The 18684-nt window shown below is 44.1% G+C and overlaps 1 protein-coding gene across 2 annotated transcripts in view; it reads left to right on the top strand.

The window, feature by feature from the left end:
• Positions 1–17861, top strand: part of Ppp2r2d (protein phosphatase 2 regulatory subunit Bdelta) — a 38341-nt gene extending 20480 nt beyond the window's left edge. Inside the window, exons 3-9 of one of the 2 annotated variants that reach the window (XM_021168133.1) lie at positions 2120–2217; positions 3389–3554; positions 4096–4208; positions 6790–6967; positions 8037–8201; positions 10754–11015; positions 17012–17861. In XM_021168133.1, coding sequence (XP_021023792.1) covers positions 2120–2217; positions 3389–3554; positions 4096–4208; positions 6790–6967; positions 8037–8201; positions 10754–11015; positions 17012–17291 — 1262 coding nt within the window. In that variant the 3' untranslated portion in view covers positions 17292–17861. The remainder of the gene's footprint in view (positions 1–2119; positions 2218–3388; positions 3555–4095; positions 4209–6789; positions 6968–8036; positions 8202–10753; positions 11016–17011) is intronic. The other variant, XM_085841205.1, reaches the window with a different exon arrangement.
• The last annotated feature ends 823 nt before the right edge of the window (positions 17862–18684 follow it).

The following is an 18684-nucleotide window of genomic DNA, read 5'->3' as shown; positions in this document are numbered from 1 at the left end:
TTTACAGTGTCCACCTACGTGCAGAGTCGTCATCTATTCTCACAGTAAAATCAAATGCTGTTTATAAAATGGAGCTTGTTGCGGCAGAGCAGTTTGATCTCATCATACAACCCTTAAGAATTACTTCTAGTTGCTGGGTGATGGTGGAACACACCTTTAGTCCTAGCACTAGGGAGGCAGAGGCAGATGAATTTCTGAGTTAGAAACCTGTCTGGTCTACAGAGTGAACTCCAGGACAGCCAAGGCTACACAGAGAAACCCTGTCTCGAAAAACAAAAACAAACAAACAAACAAACAAAAAAAGATAAACACCATGACCCATGACCAAATAAAGCTTGAAGAAAGGGCTTCCTTATTTCAGCTACAGGTTATAGTTGATCATTGAGGAGAAGCAGAACAGGAACCTGGAGAACTGAAAATGACTCAGAGACCTTGGAAGGAAGCTGCTTACTTGTTTACTCCCTCTAGCTTGCTCTGCTAGCTTTCTTATACAGCCAAGGCCAACTGTGAGCTGTGTCCTTGAATGTCAATTAGCAATTAACATTCACGGGTTAGTGGCACACAACTTTAATCCCAGCATTTATGAGCCTGAGGCAGGAAGATCTCTAAATTCAAGGTCAGCCTGTTCTATAGAAAGAAACCTTGTCAAATACTCACCTCTGTACCCAACCCCTTGGGCCTTTCCCCCCCTGCTCCCCAAAAAGAGAGATAAAAATACTGCAAAGAACGGCCACAGTCCAGTCTGATTGAGGTAATTTTAGTTGACGTCCTCTTTTCTCAGGTAATTCTAGTTTTTTATCCAGTTGACAGCTAATGCTGATCTGAAAAGCTGTATAGTATTTTATGTCTCCATACATCCAACTTCATTAGTTAGTATAGGAAGCACAGAAACTAGTCTGCAACACCACTGGCCTCATGGCAACGATACCAGACTTGGCTTTCCTGATAATGACTTTAATATACACTTGTGCTCATTTACTTTAATAAATTTACAGGATGATACCCCTTTTACTTTGAAGAATAATTGCTTATCACCCTAGCTCTGTGGGTGTTGGGGGTACCCCCACATCTGTCTGGTGTCAGACAGATGGGTGTTTGCTTACAGTGTCCACCTAAGTGCAGAGTCACCATCCATTCTCACAGTAGTATCAGCTGACCTTATTGGCAAATCAACTGCAGATTTAGTCTACAGGATATGCCATACTGCCTCAGAGTGTCCGAGCCTTTTTCTTACTCAGGCAGCAGGTGGCACAGCTGACGTGCCTAAGACTATCCTCCAGAGTCTACCCTAGATCTTTGTCTGGAGATATGACAGCTTTCCCCTCACAGGCATGGAGCCTACCACCCTGTCCCTACCCGTTGCCTTCCCCTGGGGCGGCATGCATACCATTTATTTACTGCACAGGCTATTCCTACACCTTGGGACTGAGAAAGATCTCCAAGCCTTGCAGTTTGTCGGTCTTGAATAGGGTGGCCATGGTCTGTAGTGTTGCACAGAGGCTAGCAAAAGTTTCTATATGAATATTAAAACATTCCTATTACTGTGTAAGAATCAAATTTAGGGAGCTGGAGAGGCCAATAAGTGGCTAAAGAGCACTGGCTTCTCTGGCAGAAAACCTTGGCTCAGTTTCCAGCACCTGTGTGGAGGTTCACAACCACCATAACTCCAGTCCCAGGGGAAATGGTACCCTTTTCTGCTGTCTGAGGGTACTGCGTACATGTGACACCCGTACATGCCTACAGGCAAACATCATACACGTTAAAAAATAGCATTTATTTTAAAAGTTGACATCAAGTATGCACTTTAAAGTTAGGGACCCTTCTTCTAAAGCCACCTGGGGTGTTTTTTCCTTTAAAAATTATTTTTCTAAATTCTTATCTTATTTTGCAAATAAAAGCATCCAAGTTACTGTATGACAGGAAATATGAGGTAAATTGGATCAGTAAAATCAGACTCAGAATTCCCATGTACTGGTAGGTTCTACCTTAGACCCATAAAGCAGACAAGAAGTATATACATTTTCATGGAATGTTTATCTGGAGAGAAAGTTTGTATGTGTTCATTTTTTGATCCTCACAAAAAACATGAGTTGTGATTGACTCTGTCTTCTCTTGGCAGCCGACATCATCTCCACCGTTGAGTTTAACTACTCTGGAGACCTTCTTGCAACAGGGGACAAAGGTGGCAGAGTTGTTATCTTCCAACGGGAACAAGAGGTCAGTGCTTTACAGTCCACCGTCAAATGTCATCACTACATGCTGCACATGCTGCTGACCAGAAAGGAAGCATAGTTGTCACTATCCAGTTTTATTTAACACTCAGTCCTGTTGCAGTAATTATGTAGAATATTTTTTTCAAGCACTACCTTGGTAGATGAGGAAGAAATCTTCTCCTTGTGGGTACTCCTAAGCTGCCTTCATCCTATATCCCAGCACCCACATGGTGGCTCACAACCATCCATAGTGAGGTCTGACGCTCTTCTGGTGTGTCTGAAGACAGCTACAGTGTACTTACATATAATAATAAAAAAATGTTTAAAAAAATATTTTTGTTAGAAAGCGTTCCTATCTTATGTGGGTGCATAAGGCAGGTGTAAAGAGTATGAGACTATGGCATCCTCTGGATCAAATGTATTTGACTAAATACCTGCTTCCATGTGTGCATACACACATTAAAGATTAAATCACAGTGATAAGTCACTGTCTCTAACCTTGGATTCCGGGAACAGCAGAGCTAATAGTACTACACCCCAGACATGCACAGTCGTCCACAGGGCAAGGCTGCACCATGGAGCAGAATCCAGCACCTCCTGAGAGCCAGAACATCTCTTCAGCAATCAGAACCAGAATGGAAATTACTAGATAAAACACCCAGACTAAGACTGCCAGACTATACTTATCTCTTGCACTTTGATTCAGGTTTTTCCCCCTATGTTAAAATTTAAAACTCCTATCAGTACCAAAAAATAAGCTTTTAGCCATTAGATTTATCTGCTTCCCTTGATATGGCCACATTAATCTCTGTGTCTTGCCTCATTTTCTTTTGTACTGGCATACTGGAACTGGTAGCCAAGGTTAACTGGCGGGGCTACCAGAGGTAGACTTGGGACCAGTTTGACAATTAAAAACAAAAAGGAGGAAGAAGGGAGCAGATTCACAGACAGGCTTAGTCGTGTCCCACAGAACTGCATGTCCACTGCAGAGAAGATTTAAGTGTGCAGAAAAGGCCTGCGCGTTCTTTATTCTTCCAAGTGCATTAATGCCAGCTTCGTCAAGAGTTTTTTGAGTCAAGACGTTTTTAACTTAAAAATGTGTGATCATTTAATGCTCATGTTGATAGTCAAAATCTATCTGCCTTCATTAAAGAAGCTATCATGTTTCCTTGCAGAATAAAGGCCGCGCTCACTCTAGGGGAGAGTACAATGTTTACAGTACCTTTCAGAGTCATGAGCCAGAGTTTGACTATTTGAAAAGTCTAGAAATTGAAGAAAAAATTAATAAAATCAGGTGGTTACCGCAACAGAATGCTGCTCATTTTCTACTCTCTACAAATGGTGAGAATCGTAAATGACTATTTGATTTATTTTTAATTTTAGTGTGGATGGATTCTTATTTTAAATAACTCTAGAAATTGTTTCTGCTTTAAACTTCGGAGAAGGTGAATTATCAACTAGGCTGAAAACAATAGCTAGAAAATTCAAATTCTGCATAGAAGACCAGTATTATTTCATATATTTGTTTACATCTTTAGTTTTTGTATGTGTGTATATAGTGCATATGCATATATGTAGTGAATACTTACGTACGCATGCTTCTGGAGGCCAGAGGAAGCCATTGGATGTCCTCCACTGTCAGTCTCTTACTCCTTTAAATAACCCCAGACAGCACTTAGATTTTAGGGACATGACTAGGAATGTGAACCTGGAGTCTCATGCTTGCTAATCAACTGCTCTTACCCACTGAGCCACCTCCCCAGCCTCCTAAGCTTAGACACCAGCCGAGGCAGGCAATAGTTTCCTAGAATAGTTAAATGATAGTGGTACATGTTATTGATGATTTTTCTTTTAATATAAAGAATAAGGTTTTTATTTTCAGATAAAACTATTAAATTATGGAAAATAAGTGAACGGGATAAAAGAGCAGAAGGTTATAACTTGAAAGATGAAGATGGACGACTTCGAGACCCATTTAGAATTACGGCACTACGGGTATATGCTGCATTTTCTTTAACCCTTCCAGTACTTTTCAGAAATAATCCAAAACAGTTCTATCAGCTATTGAGAATACTGCTTCAAATGTAACGGGCTTTACCTTCCTATAATGATGGTAGTGGTCCTAGTTGCTGTGTCCTTGTTGGAAATGGGATCTTCAGTTTCACCAAGGTCATAAGATGGCGCTGAGGGAAAAGCTCACATTTGGTTTCCTAGTAGAGCTTTTGTTGAGAAGTACCCAGGCCAGTTGAGTTTCTGTGGTAGAATCCAGAGTATTTGCTGGTGTAGTAACACTGTAGGTAGGGTGGCTGGTAAACCAGTGAGACACTTGCAGTGGAGCTGGTGAAATTTCCTCTTGAGTTCATTTCTTCTTGAGCACACTGATTTTTTTAATTCTTCACCCGTTGGATTGATCACTGATACGTTCAATGGTGGGCTCAGTGCAAACAGGGGCACCTGGGCAGGAACAGAGCTCAGCTATGTTTTGAGATAGTGGCTTGAGAGGTTTTTCAGTGAAATATAATAAGCCTTTGTTACACTGTTAACCAAGTGAAGGTGTGGTATTATTGAAAGTAGCCATCTCTGGTGCTGCTGAAATGGGGCAGCCTTTTTTGATATGCCTTCCCTAGGATGTCTCAGGCCCAGCAGTTGGAATGTATATAGTTTGTGACCCATTCTCTTGATAAAGCTAGAGAGTGGTGACAGGCAAGTGAGGGCTGTCCCTGCACAAAGACAGTGGGCAGAGTTGGGCTGAAGATCCAAAGGCAGTCTTCCTCCCCTACCACTTAACCTGTTACTGGGCCAAGAGAAGAGATGCTATTTGTTCAGATCTGAGTCATAGGAAGAACTCAGATGTTCTCTTCCATACCATAGGTTAGTTTTGGCATCGTGCTGTGTTTGCATTTGTGACTTAGTGTGAACACATTTTAAAATCCCCCTTGTTGTAAGGTGTTGTTGCCAAGTTCTGTGAAACCTGCTTACCTCTCCTGCCACCAGCTTCATCCCATTTGTGCACACAGCCTTTCCAGACACTGAGATTCTCTCATTCAGACCCCTACATATTCCATAAGCTCATGTGCTTATTTGGAGGAACTCAGGTCTTACCAGGCCTCTTTGACAGAATTAACCAAAATAAATTCTAGGTCTGATATTCTGCTTCTTTTTTTTTTTTTTATGTATTTTCCTCAATTACATTTCCAATGCTATCCCAAAAGTCCCCCATACCCTCCCCCCCACTTCCCTACCCACCCATTCCCATTTTTTTGGCCCTGGCGTTTCCCTGTACTGGGGCATATAAAGTTTGCGTGTCCAAACGTGGGCCTCTCTTTCCAGTGATGGCCGGCTAGGCCATCTTTTGATAGATATTCTGCTTCTTTTAAGGATTTTTTCCCTGTTATTTTAATTCTATGAAAAAGGATGTAATTAAAAGGGCTCTTTCAGTTAGGATTACAGTTGCTGCTGCCTTGGTTAGCTTGAAACAGTAAGGGTCATGGCAGGTATGTGTCTTAGACCTGCGTATTGTGAAGCTGGCATTTTTGTTCTATGAAACACCAGGTGGTATAGTCAGCACCTATCTAGGCCAGAATGAGAACAGCATCACTACACATTTATCCAGGAACACTTTTACAGAATTTGGCTAGAGAAGACTCATTTGAAAAATTCTTCTAAGCCTTCAGTTCCTTGGTGTCTAGTTATAGCAATAAAAATTACTCTAGTATTCAGCTTGCTCTGGAACCTTGGGCTTCCCTTCCCTGAATAATAGGGAGAATGGGGAGCCTTTCCCTCTTCCATCTCATGGTGCTGTTCCTTTAGACTGACTCTTGTACCTGTGTCAGGCACAAGTGCTCTGTCCAGGTCCTTCCTTCTCTCTGTCTGTCTCTATCTGTCTGTCTGTCTCTCTCTCTCTCGTTCTCTCGCTCTGTCTCTCTGTCTCTCCCCCCCTCCATACTTCCTCCACACCGAGCAACTGATAATCCAGAAGCCTGTGTGACTGTGGCACGAAGGCCCGTACACCATCCAGGTTACTAGCTGCACTTCAATTCCGACTATAGCCAGCTCTACATCTCAGATCTCAGCAGATGCTCTGAGAATTAAAATCACAGAAAAATGTTTCAGTAGATGCTTCTTAGCCCAAAGAATCCTCCGCATCCTGTCTGTTGATCCCTCCATAGGCATAACCCCACCACTGTGGCCCATGAGTTGACACTGAATCACAGCACCCGTGCTATGAGAGCTGAGATTTGTGCACTCAGCTACAAAGACAAGGAGTTACTGTCTAACCTCAGCCATGGCCACCAGAGAATACCCAAGAGAGTGATGCTTTGGTGATCTAGAGAACATTAGTTAGGGCAGTTTACCTTCTTTTTTTCTAACAAGAAGAAGACCATAGTACTTGTGTAATAGGAACAAGGAGGAATAGCTGGGACCAGACAGCTTCCCACTCTGTACTCTGCAGCAGCTCTCCTCTGGTTTGAGGTGTTGCACAGCTCCAAAAAACCTGTCCTTTTCCTTGTCTAAATACCGGACGCTTATGCTATTATGATCTTTGTTTTAAATTCCTTTCTCATTCCATTTTTAGGTTCCAATATTGAAGCCCATGGACCTTATGGTAGAAGCAAGTCCACGACGAATTTTTGCAAATGCTCATACATATCACATAAATTCCATTTCAGTAAATAGTGATCATGAAACATATCTCTCTGCAGATGATCTGAGAATTAACCTATGGCATTTAGAAATCACAGATAGAAGCTTCAGTATCCTTTACCAAGTGCTGCCTCAGTTTGTTTCCTTGGTTACTGTGTAATTACTTCTCATGGACAGCTTTACCCTGGTCCCCTGGACAATGACCTATTTAATGCAGTATTTCCTAGAGTAGTGGCAACTAAAAGTTCTTTGCGATTGAGTGTCCCTAAAGATATAAACCTTTGCCTGAAAGTTCACGTGAGAAACCCTGAGTCTCCTTGGATCAGTCACTGCCTTACCTCTAGCTCCTAATACTGCCATATGCCTCCCACTTCTAGCCCTCCAGTGAACCATTCATGTCCTACCTGACTGGAACTCTAGGCACTGTGGTTCTTGTCATCAGAGAGGTCACAATACTTGTTCTTGCCTCCAGACCATCTTGCTGTCCTTATGTTCAGTCGTCACTTACCTTCTGTGAGGTCTCAGCCTTGGCTCCCCACTATTTCTGTGGTGTTTTACCCTGTAACCCCATCTACTTAACTTGAGGGTATCAGTGTTGGGCTGGGTTCCCTCTCTCTACTGCACACTGGCACTGACTGGGCAGCTTAAGATTCATGCTGTCTCTAGTTCTGATGGGTCCCTGTCTCTCCACTGTGGCATCCAGTGATGAGATATACAACTCATCCATTGTATATTGGTTTTTTCTTAGTTGTTTATCTTGGTAGATAAATATGTCCATCAACTTTCCACAGTGGCCCAGAGAAGATTTTGCCCTTCCTTTTGTTTCCATTGGCTGATTCATGATTGACTTCCTGCTGCGTTTGTATTCTAACAACCAAGCTCTAAAAGTCAAATAATTAGGAAGGCAGAATCATTTGTAATTTGACACTGTCTGTTTTTTTAATTAGTTATAGATAGAAGTATGTGTGTAGGTGGCACTGCTTGGCTTCATTGTGGATGTCATTCTGTGTGCTCTGTCTTACGAACTGTCCTGCATCCACCTGAAGCCCCTTGCTATGGGCTCCTCTGTGACAGTTTATATGGTCAGTCTCCTGCAGCTCCTCCCTATGCCTCACTGCACAGTTTTCTATCAAATTACCCTTGTACAGCTAAGCACTGTGCCTTAACATTGTGCTCCAGACATTGTGGACATCAAGCCAGCTAATATGGAGGAGCTGACAGAAGTCATCACTGCCGCAGAGTTCCACCCACATCAGTGCAATGTATTCGTCTACAGCAGCAGCAAGGGGACCATCAGACTGTGCGACATGCGTTCCTCTGCCCTATGTGACAGGCATGCCAAGTGTAAGTCTTCTGGGAATATCCTTGATTTCCTGTTAGTACTAATAGGGCCCTCCACATCCTCTGCAGACTTGGAGCATGGGCAGGCTCCCCATGGGCTATGCTAATAAAGAAGTACTCCAGCAGCTGTCCTCTACCCAGAGCTTACTGTGACCTGGGTCCAATGCAATGCCATCATCGTAGCTACTTTTGTGTGGTAGGACCAGGGCCATAGCCATCAGAGTGCATTCCACTTGTGTTGTCTGTATCAAACAGAAACAATGCTGTGTGCCTGGAGTCCAAGCTACTCAGGAAACTGAGGCAGGATCGTGTGAGGGCCAGGAGGGGACTTCATCTTAAAAAGAGGGTAGGGATAAAGGGATGGGGAGATGGTTCGCCTACTATAAGTGTGTCCTGCTCTTGCAGAGGACCTGAGTTTGGTCTCCACTTCCCATTTCAGGTGGCTCAGCACTGTCTGTAATGCCAGCTTTATGGCAAAAAAAAAAAAAAACAGACAAACAAAAAACCAAAACCATGCCCTTAATCCTAGTGCTGTGGAAGCAGAGGCAGGCCGATTTCCAGGCAAATTGTCTATAGTTACATTCAGCCAGGGCTACATAGTGAGTGAGACACTGCCTCAATAGTGAAAACTCTCTCCGTTCCAAGAGATTCCCCCCTTCCACATACACATGCACACCTAAAATTTTAAAAATAAATGTTTAGGGCCAATGAGATGGTCCAGCCAGTAAAAGTACTCTCTGCCAAGACTGGTGACCTGAGTTTGATTGATCCCCAGGACCTACATGATGGAAGAAAACTGACTCCTGAAAATTGTTCTCTGACTTTGACATGCAAGTTCCCTCCCTAAACCAAATAAACAAATGTATTTTTTAAACTGAGGTTATGGGGCAGGGGGGTTAAACAGATGACTCAGTGGTTAAGAACACTGGCTGCTCTTCTAGAGGTTCTGGGTTCAATTCCCAGAAACCACATGGTGGCTCACAAACGTATGTAATGGAATCCGATGCCCTCTTCTGATGTCTGAAGACAGTGATAGTGTACTCATATACATAAAATATATCTTTAAAAAAAAAAAAAAAGGGAGACCCAACTTCAAAGCATACTATGTTGTCCTGGTACATCATCTTAGTAAGCTACCGGTGTGCAGCTGTCTAAGAGAGCTTCTCCCTCCAATACTGGTATACTGTGCATCTCCCTCCAATACTGGTATACTGTGCATGTCCCTCCAATACTGGTATACTGTGCATCTCCCTCCAATACTGGTATACTGTGCATCTTCCTCCAGTACTGGTATACTGTGCATCTCCCTCCAATACTGGTGTACTGTGCATCTCCCTCCAATACTGGTATACTGTGCATCTCCCTCCAGTACTGGTATACTGTGCATCTCCCTCCAATACTGGTATACTGTGCATCTCCCTCCAGTACTGGTGTACTGTGCATCTCCCTCCAATACTGGTATACTGTGCATCTCCCTCCAGTACTGGTATACTGTGCATCTCCCTCCAGTACTGGTATACTGTGCATCTCCCTCCAGTACTGGTGTACTGTGCATCTCCCTCCTGTGCATCTCCCTCCAGTACTGGTGTACTGTGCCTCTCCCTCCAGTACTGGTGTACTGTGCACACGGGGAAGCAACTCTTCCTCACCCACGCTGGAGTGGCGTTGTGAAATGTGTGTCAGCCGGAAAGTGCTCCTAAACAAATTTAGGTTTCAAGAAGAGCCGTCCTTCTCAGCGCTAGTTTGAGTAAATGCTTCATGTTGGCACTAGCTTGTTTCCAGTCTGCCCCATGCAGAGCCAGCAACCATCACAAGTTCCTCCACGGAAAAGAATTTCAGAAGCCCTAGAGAAGCTTCAGGAAAAGGAAATGTATCCCCCAGCCTAAAGCAGGAGAGGGCGTGGGCATGGAGATGAGCTGGGGTCCAGAGAGACCTCCCTCTGCCCTGGGTCCCGGGGGAAGGGGAAGGGAGGGAGGGAGCTGCTAAGCTGCTGCAGACAAAGCTAATTCTGTGGAAGAAGCAGTGACACGCTTTCATTCAAGTGACCACTCACCACAAAAGGCAACCGTCTTTGCTGCCTGGTCTTGTCCAGTAGTTCCATTGTGTAGCTGTCCACTGTGTCGTTGGCTTAAGGTCCAGGGCATACTGGTATACTGTGCATCTCCCTCCAATACTGGTATACTGTGCATCTTCCTCCAGTACTGGTATACTCCTGCAAACTCTGTGCCTTCTGATGAGCAGGCCCTTCCTTCCCAAGGTGGCCAGAGCACTATGCTTCTGTGCTTACATATACCCCTGCAGTGTGGACGTCATGTCCCCAACCCAAGCATTTGTAGTCATGTTCCCATGTATACTAAGGTATTGGGTGCCCTGCATGGATTTGAAGGCCCGCACCTTGTGGTGGTAGAGAAAGACAACCAGAAAGCTAGGGAAATGAAGGTGACACCGGGCCCTTCAGGGTATCTGAGAAGCCCCTGCTGTTTTTAGGATGTAGTCTTCTGATTTAGCACAGTAACTGAAAGTGCTCACTTTGGTTTTGGTTTTTGTTTTTTCAGTTTTTGAAGAGCCAGAAGATCCCAGCAGTAGATCCTTTTTCTCAGAAATAATCTCATCTATATCTGATGTCAAGTTCAGCCACAGTGGTCGATACATGATGACTAGAGACTATCTGTCGGTGAAGGTCTGGGACCTCAACATGGAGGGCAGGCCTGTGGAGACCCACCAGGTACATGAGTACCTGCGAAGCAAGCTCTGCTCCTTGTATGAGAATGACTGCATCTTTGACAAGTTCGAGTGCTGCTGGAACGGTTCAGACAGGTGAGGCTGCCAGCGTCATAGCACGCTGGCATCCGGAAGTGCTGGTTCATTTTGGATCTCCACCAAGCCCCTCACACTGGGAGGGGTCTCAGTCAGTTGCAAGATGCTGACAGGTTGTGTTTTCCAGGCCTTTTATTTGTCCTATGAGGTATCCCAGAGGAAACCGGGTATCTGAGTGTACCTTTCCTCTGTGGTTCATGATATATTTAGAGTACTCAGTGAGTGATTACACAGATAACGTGGGGGAAAAAAAAAAGGAAGCAGCAAGTGACTTACTAGTCCAGAAGGCCACCATTGAGTCTGCCTCTGTGTTAGGACACAGCCTTCCCATAGCTGCATCGTTTACTTCCTGTTCAGGACACATTGCTTTTTGGTGTTGAGAAGATACGTATCAGATGGTATTTACAGATTCTCTTAGATCATCTTTTTGTAGAATTTCTGTTGAGAATTTAAGTGACTAGACACTGTCAAACACTTCAATATAAATAGCTAGGGATTTGGTAGCACAGATGTAACCACAGCATTTGGGTGATAAAGCCAGAGAACCACCAGGTAAGGACTAGCTTGGGCTGTATAGCATGACCGTGTCTCAGAACTACCTAAGTAACTACATTGGCTTCTTTAAGTAATAGCTGACCTCATAAACTAAAGTTGCTGCCTCCATCTCAAATGCTCATTCCCACACTGTGTCTTTGCTTTGACGCTTGTGGAACTTTGAGGTCTATCCTAGTTGCATGGTGTGAGAGACCTCACGGTGAAGAGCTGAGTGCTTCCTCGGAGACAAAGCTAATTACCCTGAGACAGGCCTTCCTAGACTGTTCACAAATTAACTAGCATGCCAGTTTAGACTTTCAGGACAAACACTGCACTCGTCGGGCTGCAGCAAGCAGCCCCCAGAGTGACTTGAGGCACTGAGTCTGGCATTGCTGCCAACTTATCCTGAGACTGGAGGGTCCTCTCCATTTACAGTAAGCAGCCTATATTCCATACCTTCTTAAGGTTCCCAGGTAGAGAGCAGAGAGTTCATGGATCTTTTAAAACTCAATGAAAAACATGCGAGACTGCCTCAGTCACCATGCCTCATCCCCAGCTCTCAGGTCTCTTCCAGTATGAAATCACTTAAGAAGCTCACAAGAGGAATTTGTCATGTATATTCAGGAAAATGCTACCACAGGCAACAGAAACAATCAAATATCTAAGAATCTTTTTATTTTTACTTGGGTTGCCAGAGTCTGGGGTATCCCAGGCCTGCCTCAAACTCAAGATTTAGTTGAGGATGGCTTTGAACACCTAAACCCCTGCCTAAACTTCCCATGTGCTAAGATTATAGATGTGTTACCTCATCCAATTTATGTGGTACTAGGAATCCAGCCCAGGGTTTCATACATTCTAGTAAAACATCCTACCAACAAAGTTCTATCTGCACAGCCTTAGCCCTTTTCATTTTTGGCAGAGATTCTTGGTTTGTAGCTTTGGAAGGCCTTGAACTCAATCCTTTTACCTCAGCCTCTTGAGTGCTGGGATTAGACATGTGTACTACCTACCACACCTGGCATAACATATTAAGAGTTCACATGTAGTAAGTGTAAGCTACACAGTAAAGGACAGAGCCAAAATGCTGAGCAGAGAGCCATAAGACTAACAAAATGCTGTTGTAAGAAATTCTAGCACAAACAACTTTTAGAAATAAGATCCACAGATCCAAGTCTAACTGGAGACTAACGAACTGCAAGGAAGAGCAGAAGTTACCTGAAGAGCTAGGGAACATGGGAGTTAAGAAATGGTGGCATGATGGCTTATGCTTGTAACACGAACAGTGGGGAACTGAGGCCTGGGCTACATACCATGTCATGTCCTTAAAATGACAACAGTGTCCTGAGTCTGAAGCGATGGTTAAGAGCCACTGGCTGCTCTTCCACAGGATCCCAGTTCCATTCCCAGGCAGCTCACAACCATCTGTAACTCAAGTTCCAGGACATGGAAGACCCCGTCTTCTGGCTTTCTTGATCCATAGGCACATATGTGGTGCATATACATACTTGCAAGCAAAACATAAAATAAAACAATTTTTTTTTAATTTAAGAAGAAAACAGTATAAATTACAGAGAAGATATGATATGCCATACAGCTAAGTGGAGAGGGGTCCCCAAAAACCCAGGACTGTGGAAAGGTAGTATTAAACTTAGGTTAAATATTCCACTATGTGGTTAATACATCCTAATTCAAGCATATTGATGGCCAGGGTTTTCAGCAGTTTATCCAGGAAGCACAGAACTCCACAGCAAAAAGTACAAAGGTAACCTGTCCACATCATCATAAAATTACAGGTCATCAAAAATAGAGAGATCTTAAAAGTGGTCTGTAAAAGAAAACATATTCTCTGTAGAGTGGGTGTTGAGGCTGAGAGCATATTTTTCCACAGAAACTGCCTGAATGTTCTGTGTAACACCAGGATCCTAGAGCCTGGTGATTTCATAAAGAAAAGGTTTGTTTAGTCTGTTGTTTGGCTGACAGTTTTAGAGACTGAAAGACCTAGGTGAGGTAGCCTTATCTGTTCAGCCTCTAATGAGCATCACATGACGATGTCGGATAGATCACCTGGCAAGAGGAAAAAGAAAGCAAGCAAAGCCTGCTCCCAGAGACTAACTCACGTTAAGGGTTAGGAAACCCCAGTACACCCAGTGAAAGCTCTGAAGTCAGAGCTGAAGAAAGTTGCCCTGGGATGCCATGCAGCAGAACAGAGGTCTAGGTAACCAGCATGGCTTCCAGCTGCAAGTAAAGCTGATGCCTGTGACCTCGTGGACAGAATCCTCCATACACTGCAGTAAATAATGGGGGGGAAATCCAGGGGAGCACCTTTGCAGTGCCAGGGGAGCACCTTTGCAGTGTCTGGAGGTGAAAGAGCTTCTGACACGAGGCCTCAGAAACCCAGGAACCTCAGAAACTCAGTGCTCTTGCAGAAGAGTCTCATTCACTTCCCACCACCTACTCGGCAGCTTAAACCCACTGAGAACTAATGCTCTCCTTAGGCTCCTGCTTGTATATGGTGTGTAGGCACGCCCACACACAAAATAGTAAAATACTTTTAAAATAAAAAGAATAGCTCTCCCAGAATAGTGGGAGTATTTTCAGTCCCAACACTGAGGAGGCAGAGGCATGCACATTTCTGCCAAGGAGGGACAGCCAGGGCTACATAGAGAAACCCTGACTCTCTGGAAAGAATAGGGAAAAAATGATGCTATGGAGATAGCTCAGTAAAGTGCTTTCCACGCAAGCATGAGGACCTGAGGAGCAGTACCCACCGAAAAGCCAGGTTTGACCGTGCACGGCTATAATCCCAACTCTGAGAAGGTTACCAGGCAGCCAAATCAGGGAGTGCCACTGCCTGAGGGGGAAAAAGGTGGAGGAACTGGAGGACTTACACAACAGTTATAAATACCATTTCTTTTTCCAGAAGAACAAAGTTCATTTCTAGGGAGCTCTAAGTGAAGCTCTCCTTTGGCCTCGGTTGTGCACAGGTGTACTCAAAAGACAAAACCCCCACACATGTGAAATATTTTTTAATGGAGTGATTGAGAGGAGAATATGAGATGACAACTGCTAGTTCACTTTAGAAAAGACAAAGACCACAAGTGGGAATGAATGGGATATACAGTGACAAGGAGGAGTAGGGCCAGTGGTACTTCCTGGCCTCCTGTGGCACTCTGCTAACATCAGTATATTGCAAAGATCTTGTACATAAAGACAAAAAACCCGGAAACCTGAAACATCAACCTGCTTATTGGCCACTGAGGAGCACACAGCTAAATTGTTTGTGTGTGTGATACATCATCAGTGACCTGGATCACAGAGTTAGTAACTAAGTGATAGATCTATTACTATTCAGAATACAGCTGCATGCACCCATCTGCTTTGAGGAGAGACTGCCTTTCTGGGGACAGTGGGAGGAGTCTTTCTAGGAGGTACCTTGTAGAATGTAACCATCTCAGATGGCTAATGGTCTTTATGTATCTGAGATACTGCAGCATATCATACCCCTAGGAATACGGAACGTTCTCCTAGTGATGTTTGCTCCGTGCATTCATCTCTTGCCCAGAAGCGAGCATCTCCTTGTGTGTCAGTGGAGTGGAGTGCTGTCTTTAGTGCAGTCACTGGTCAGTGCCTGGTAGCCTGCTGCTGGGAAGCTCTGCATTTAAGTTTTATTCAGCAAAAAAGACAGCACCTGCTCCGTGTGTTAATTCTGTCCCTGGGTGGGGCAGACCTGACCCATGCTACCATGATTCTCTTGCTGCATTCAGGTGCTGGGTAGATCAGGAGATGCCCACCTCAAAGCAGGCGCCTGTTGTTATTGTCACAGTGCACCAGCAGTTCATACCCATGCTGATGCCACAACACTTGTTCCTGACAAACAGTTTTGGTCACGGTGCTCTCCGTTCTTGTTGCATTTGCTATTGGCTCTATCCCCACGCCCATAAGCATTGCACTCCCTGTGGACTGGAACAGTGGGTCCTCTCCTGCAAGCACAGTTCTGCGTGCTCAATTGAGATGCTATCTCCAGTGTACCAAACCATGGTTCTCATCTCTAGCCTGCCTAGTGCCACTTGTATAAACAGATTTGAATGAATAAGACTAGCTGTAACTAAGTTTTATTTGGAATGGAATTTGAGGAAAAGTTAACCACATGCTAAAATATTTACAGACAGCTAGGAAGAGCCCTGAGCAAAGTAGTACCTTGAAGGACTTGGGCATTGTAAAGACCGCTAGAGACAGCAAGACCATGGAGGCCGGGACAGGAGCAGGAAAGGGTGAGGTTTCCCAGGACAGGACAGAAGAGGTTGGTTGGTCTTCAGTTGCCAGAGATGTCAAAGGGCCACATAAAATTTGTTTTGTTTTGTTTTTTGAAACAGCACTATGTATATTGTAGCCCGAGGTGACCTGTAACTTGCTGTGTGTTGGCACACACCTGTGTTCCCTGTACTTAAAGGAAAATCGGAGTTTGGGGTCATCCTCTGGTATATAAAAAGTTTGAGGCCAGCCTATGCTATATGAAAACTTGTTTCTAAACACAAAACAAAATGGGGGAGGGAGTCTTCGGCATATGGCAGATGCCTGTAATCCCAGTACTAGCTAGAATCAGCTTGCAAACCACATACGCATTCCAAAATATAGAAAATAAAGATGACCCCCTTCCATAGTCATGGATCAAATTGTGATAGCCTCCTGCCTCAGCTGTCTTGATGTTGGAATTACAGATGTGCACCTCCACTATACCTAACATTAAAAGAAACTTAGAAATTAATCATTATCATTTAATAACTGAGTTAACCTCCATTGCGAAATGTGACTAAATATAACTAGTTTTGACTTAATTGTTAATGAGAAGGTCAGGCTTATGGTAAACTGTCAGTTTATTACTAAGACAGGGTTTTTGGGGGGAAGTGGGAGGGTTGCTTTTTTGAAACAAGATCTCTCTATTACATAGACCTGGGTGTCTTGGAATTCACTTGCAGATCAGGCTGGCCTCAGACTCACAGAGATCTGCCTACCTCTGCCTCCCAAGTGCAAAGTGACTTGGACCGAGTTTTCTTCTTCCCCTACCCTGCTCCTCCTGCTTTCCACTCCTCCACCCGTCTGCCTCTCCTTTCTCTCCTTTCTCTCCTCTTCCCTCTTCTACACATTAATTAAACAAGAAAAATGGAAGAGTTCTGCTCTCAGCTCCCATGTCAGACAGCTCACTATCACCTGTAAGACACATTGCAGGGGATCCAACACACTCTTCTGGCCTTGGTGTGCAGGTATTTAAATTATGGATCCATTACTTTTCTTACTTGGACATGAAAATAAGTGAAGTTCTCTGGAGAATCTACTATATTTCTTTCCTGATAATGTAGAAATTGGGGCCTATAGAGGGTCCAAACTTCATGCCATTACCTTGGTTCATGCCAGTGCCATGATTCCGCTGGGTACTCAGTGTCCCTCTTTTGTCTCCTGAACAGTGCCATTATGACGGGGTCCTACAACAACTTCTTTAGAATGTTTGATAGAAACACTCGGAGGGATGTTACACTGGAAGCCTCAAGAGAGAACAGCAAACCCCGAGCCAGCCTGAAGCCCCGGAAAGTATGTACAGGGGGTAAGAGAAAGAAAGACGAGATTAGTGTGGACAGTTTGGACTTCAATAAGAAGATCCTCCACACAGCCTGGCACCCCATGGAGAGCATCATTGCTGTAGCTGCCACCAATAACTTGTATATATTCCAGGACAAAATTAATTAAGAAAACTGACTGGAGGACCACGTGTTGTCTTGCATATGTAAGCCGGTCATTAGTTTTCCTGTCAAAAAAAGGCATTGTCCTCTCCATTGAGAATAGTGGCGCACTTCTACTTCCCTCATAGACACAGGAGAAGAAGGGCTCTCAGCTGGAGTCGGGAGAGATGAGTGCCGCTGCTGAAGGGAAAACCTGCTCGAAGCTGAATTGGTGGACTCTGCTCAATAAAGGCCATTACTCAAATGTATTTATTTAAGTCTGGGCCTTCCTTTCCAGTTTATAGACCAAAAAAACTAACATCTGAGAGGAAAAAAAAATCTCATCAAATCTCTCTCCAGCTCTTCCCTGTCTCTGCCATCCATCCCTGGGCCTTATCCTGGACATGGTGTGGCCACCACCCACGTTCCTCTCTGGCCCTGGAGCCCCAGTGGGCTGCATCACCCTCCGCTGGTGCGTGGTGCGTGGGTACGCCCGAGCAGGCTCAGGCAGCTCTACTCACCCACTGCATCTGCCATCACACCTTCTGTGGAGCTACTTAATAAACACAACACACTGTGAAGTGTTTTTAAACCCAAATGCCACTGTAGTCTTTATTTGTTTCAGTTGCACATAATGAAATTATTCAGGATATTTATACTTTGGAATAAATTGAAAACTTTTTTTTCCTTTAGCAAAATGGTCAAGTTTGTACAGAACTTAATTCTAAATGTAACTGTCCCAAATTGCCACTTGGTTTCTGTAGAAACTCCATCTGGGAAAGCCAAAATTGAGTCAACCTCTAGAAAGGAAACATGCATGAAAGAGCAACAGAAGTGCTGCTCTCCGATTACCACCTAGCTTAAAGTCGGGCCTGGGTCGTCACAGCTAATGTGTATATACTTTCTCTTTCAAAAATACTTTTAAAATGTTGCTAAAATTATATGCATGCCAGATTTTAATACAGTACCTCAATCAGAACTCAACAACTGTACTTGGGCTTATATGATACTACCTGTACCTACGGCTCATTTTAAAACACTCTGGATATCAGGGGTCAAGATTTCCTGACAAGCTGGGCGTGGTGGCACACGCCTTTAATCCCAGCACTTGGGAGGCAGAGGCAGGCAGATTATCGAGTTTTGAGGCCAGCCTGGTCTACAGAGTGAGTTCCAGGAAAACCAAAATAAATAAATAAGATAGATAGATATAAAATAATAAAAAATAAATTCCTGACAAGAAATGTGAAAGTTTAAAAAGAATAAGGGAAAAAAGTACCAACACTTAGTGTTTCCATGGGATTCAGGGATGAGCTACTGCAGGGCAGAACCTGTGCCTGCTGAAACGGGAAGGTACACTGATGACTGCCAAGGCATGTACAAGGGCAGCATGCCTCACCACCACAGGACTAACTGATGCCACC

The sequence above is a fragment of the Mus caroli genome, unplaced genomic scaffold (assembly GCF_978045245.1).
Source record: "Mus caroli unplaced genomic scaffold, Mus_caroli_1 scaffold_8, whole genome shotgun sequence".
NCBI lineage: Eukaryota > Metazoa > Chordata > Mammalia > Rodentia > Muridae > Mus > Mus caroli.
This window is presented reverse-complemented; position numbering and strand designations above follow the sequence as displayed.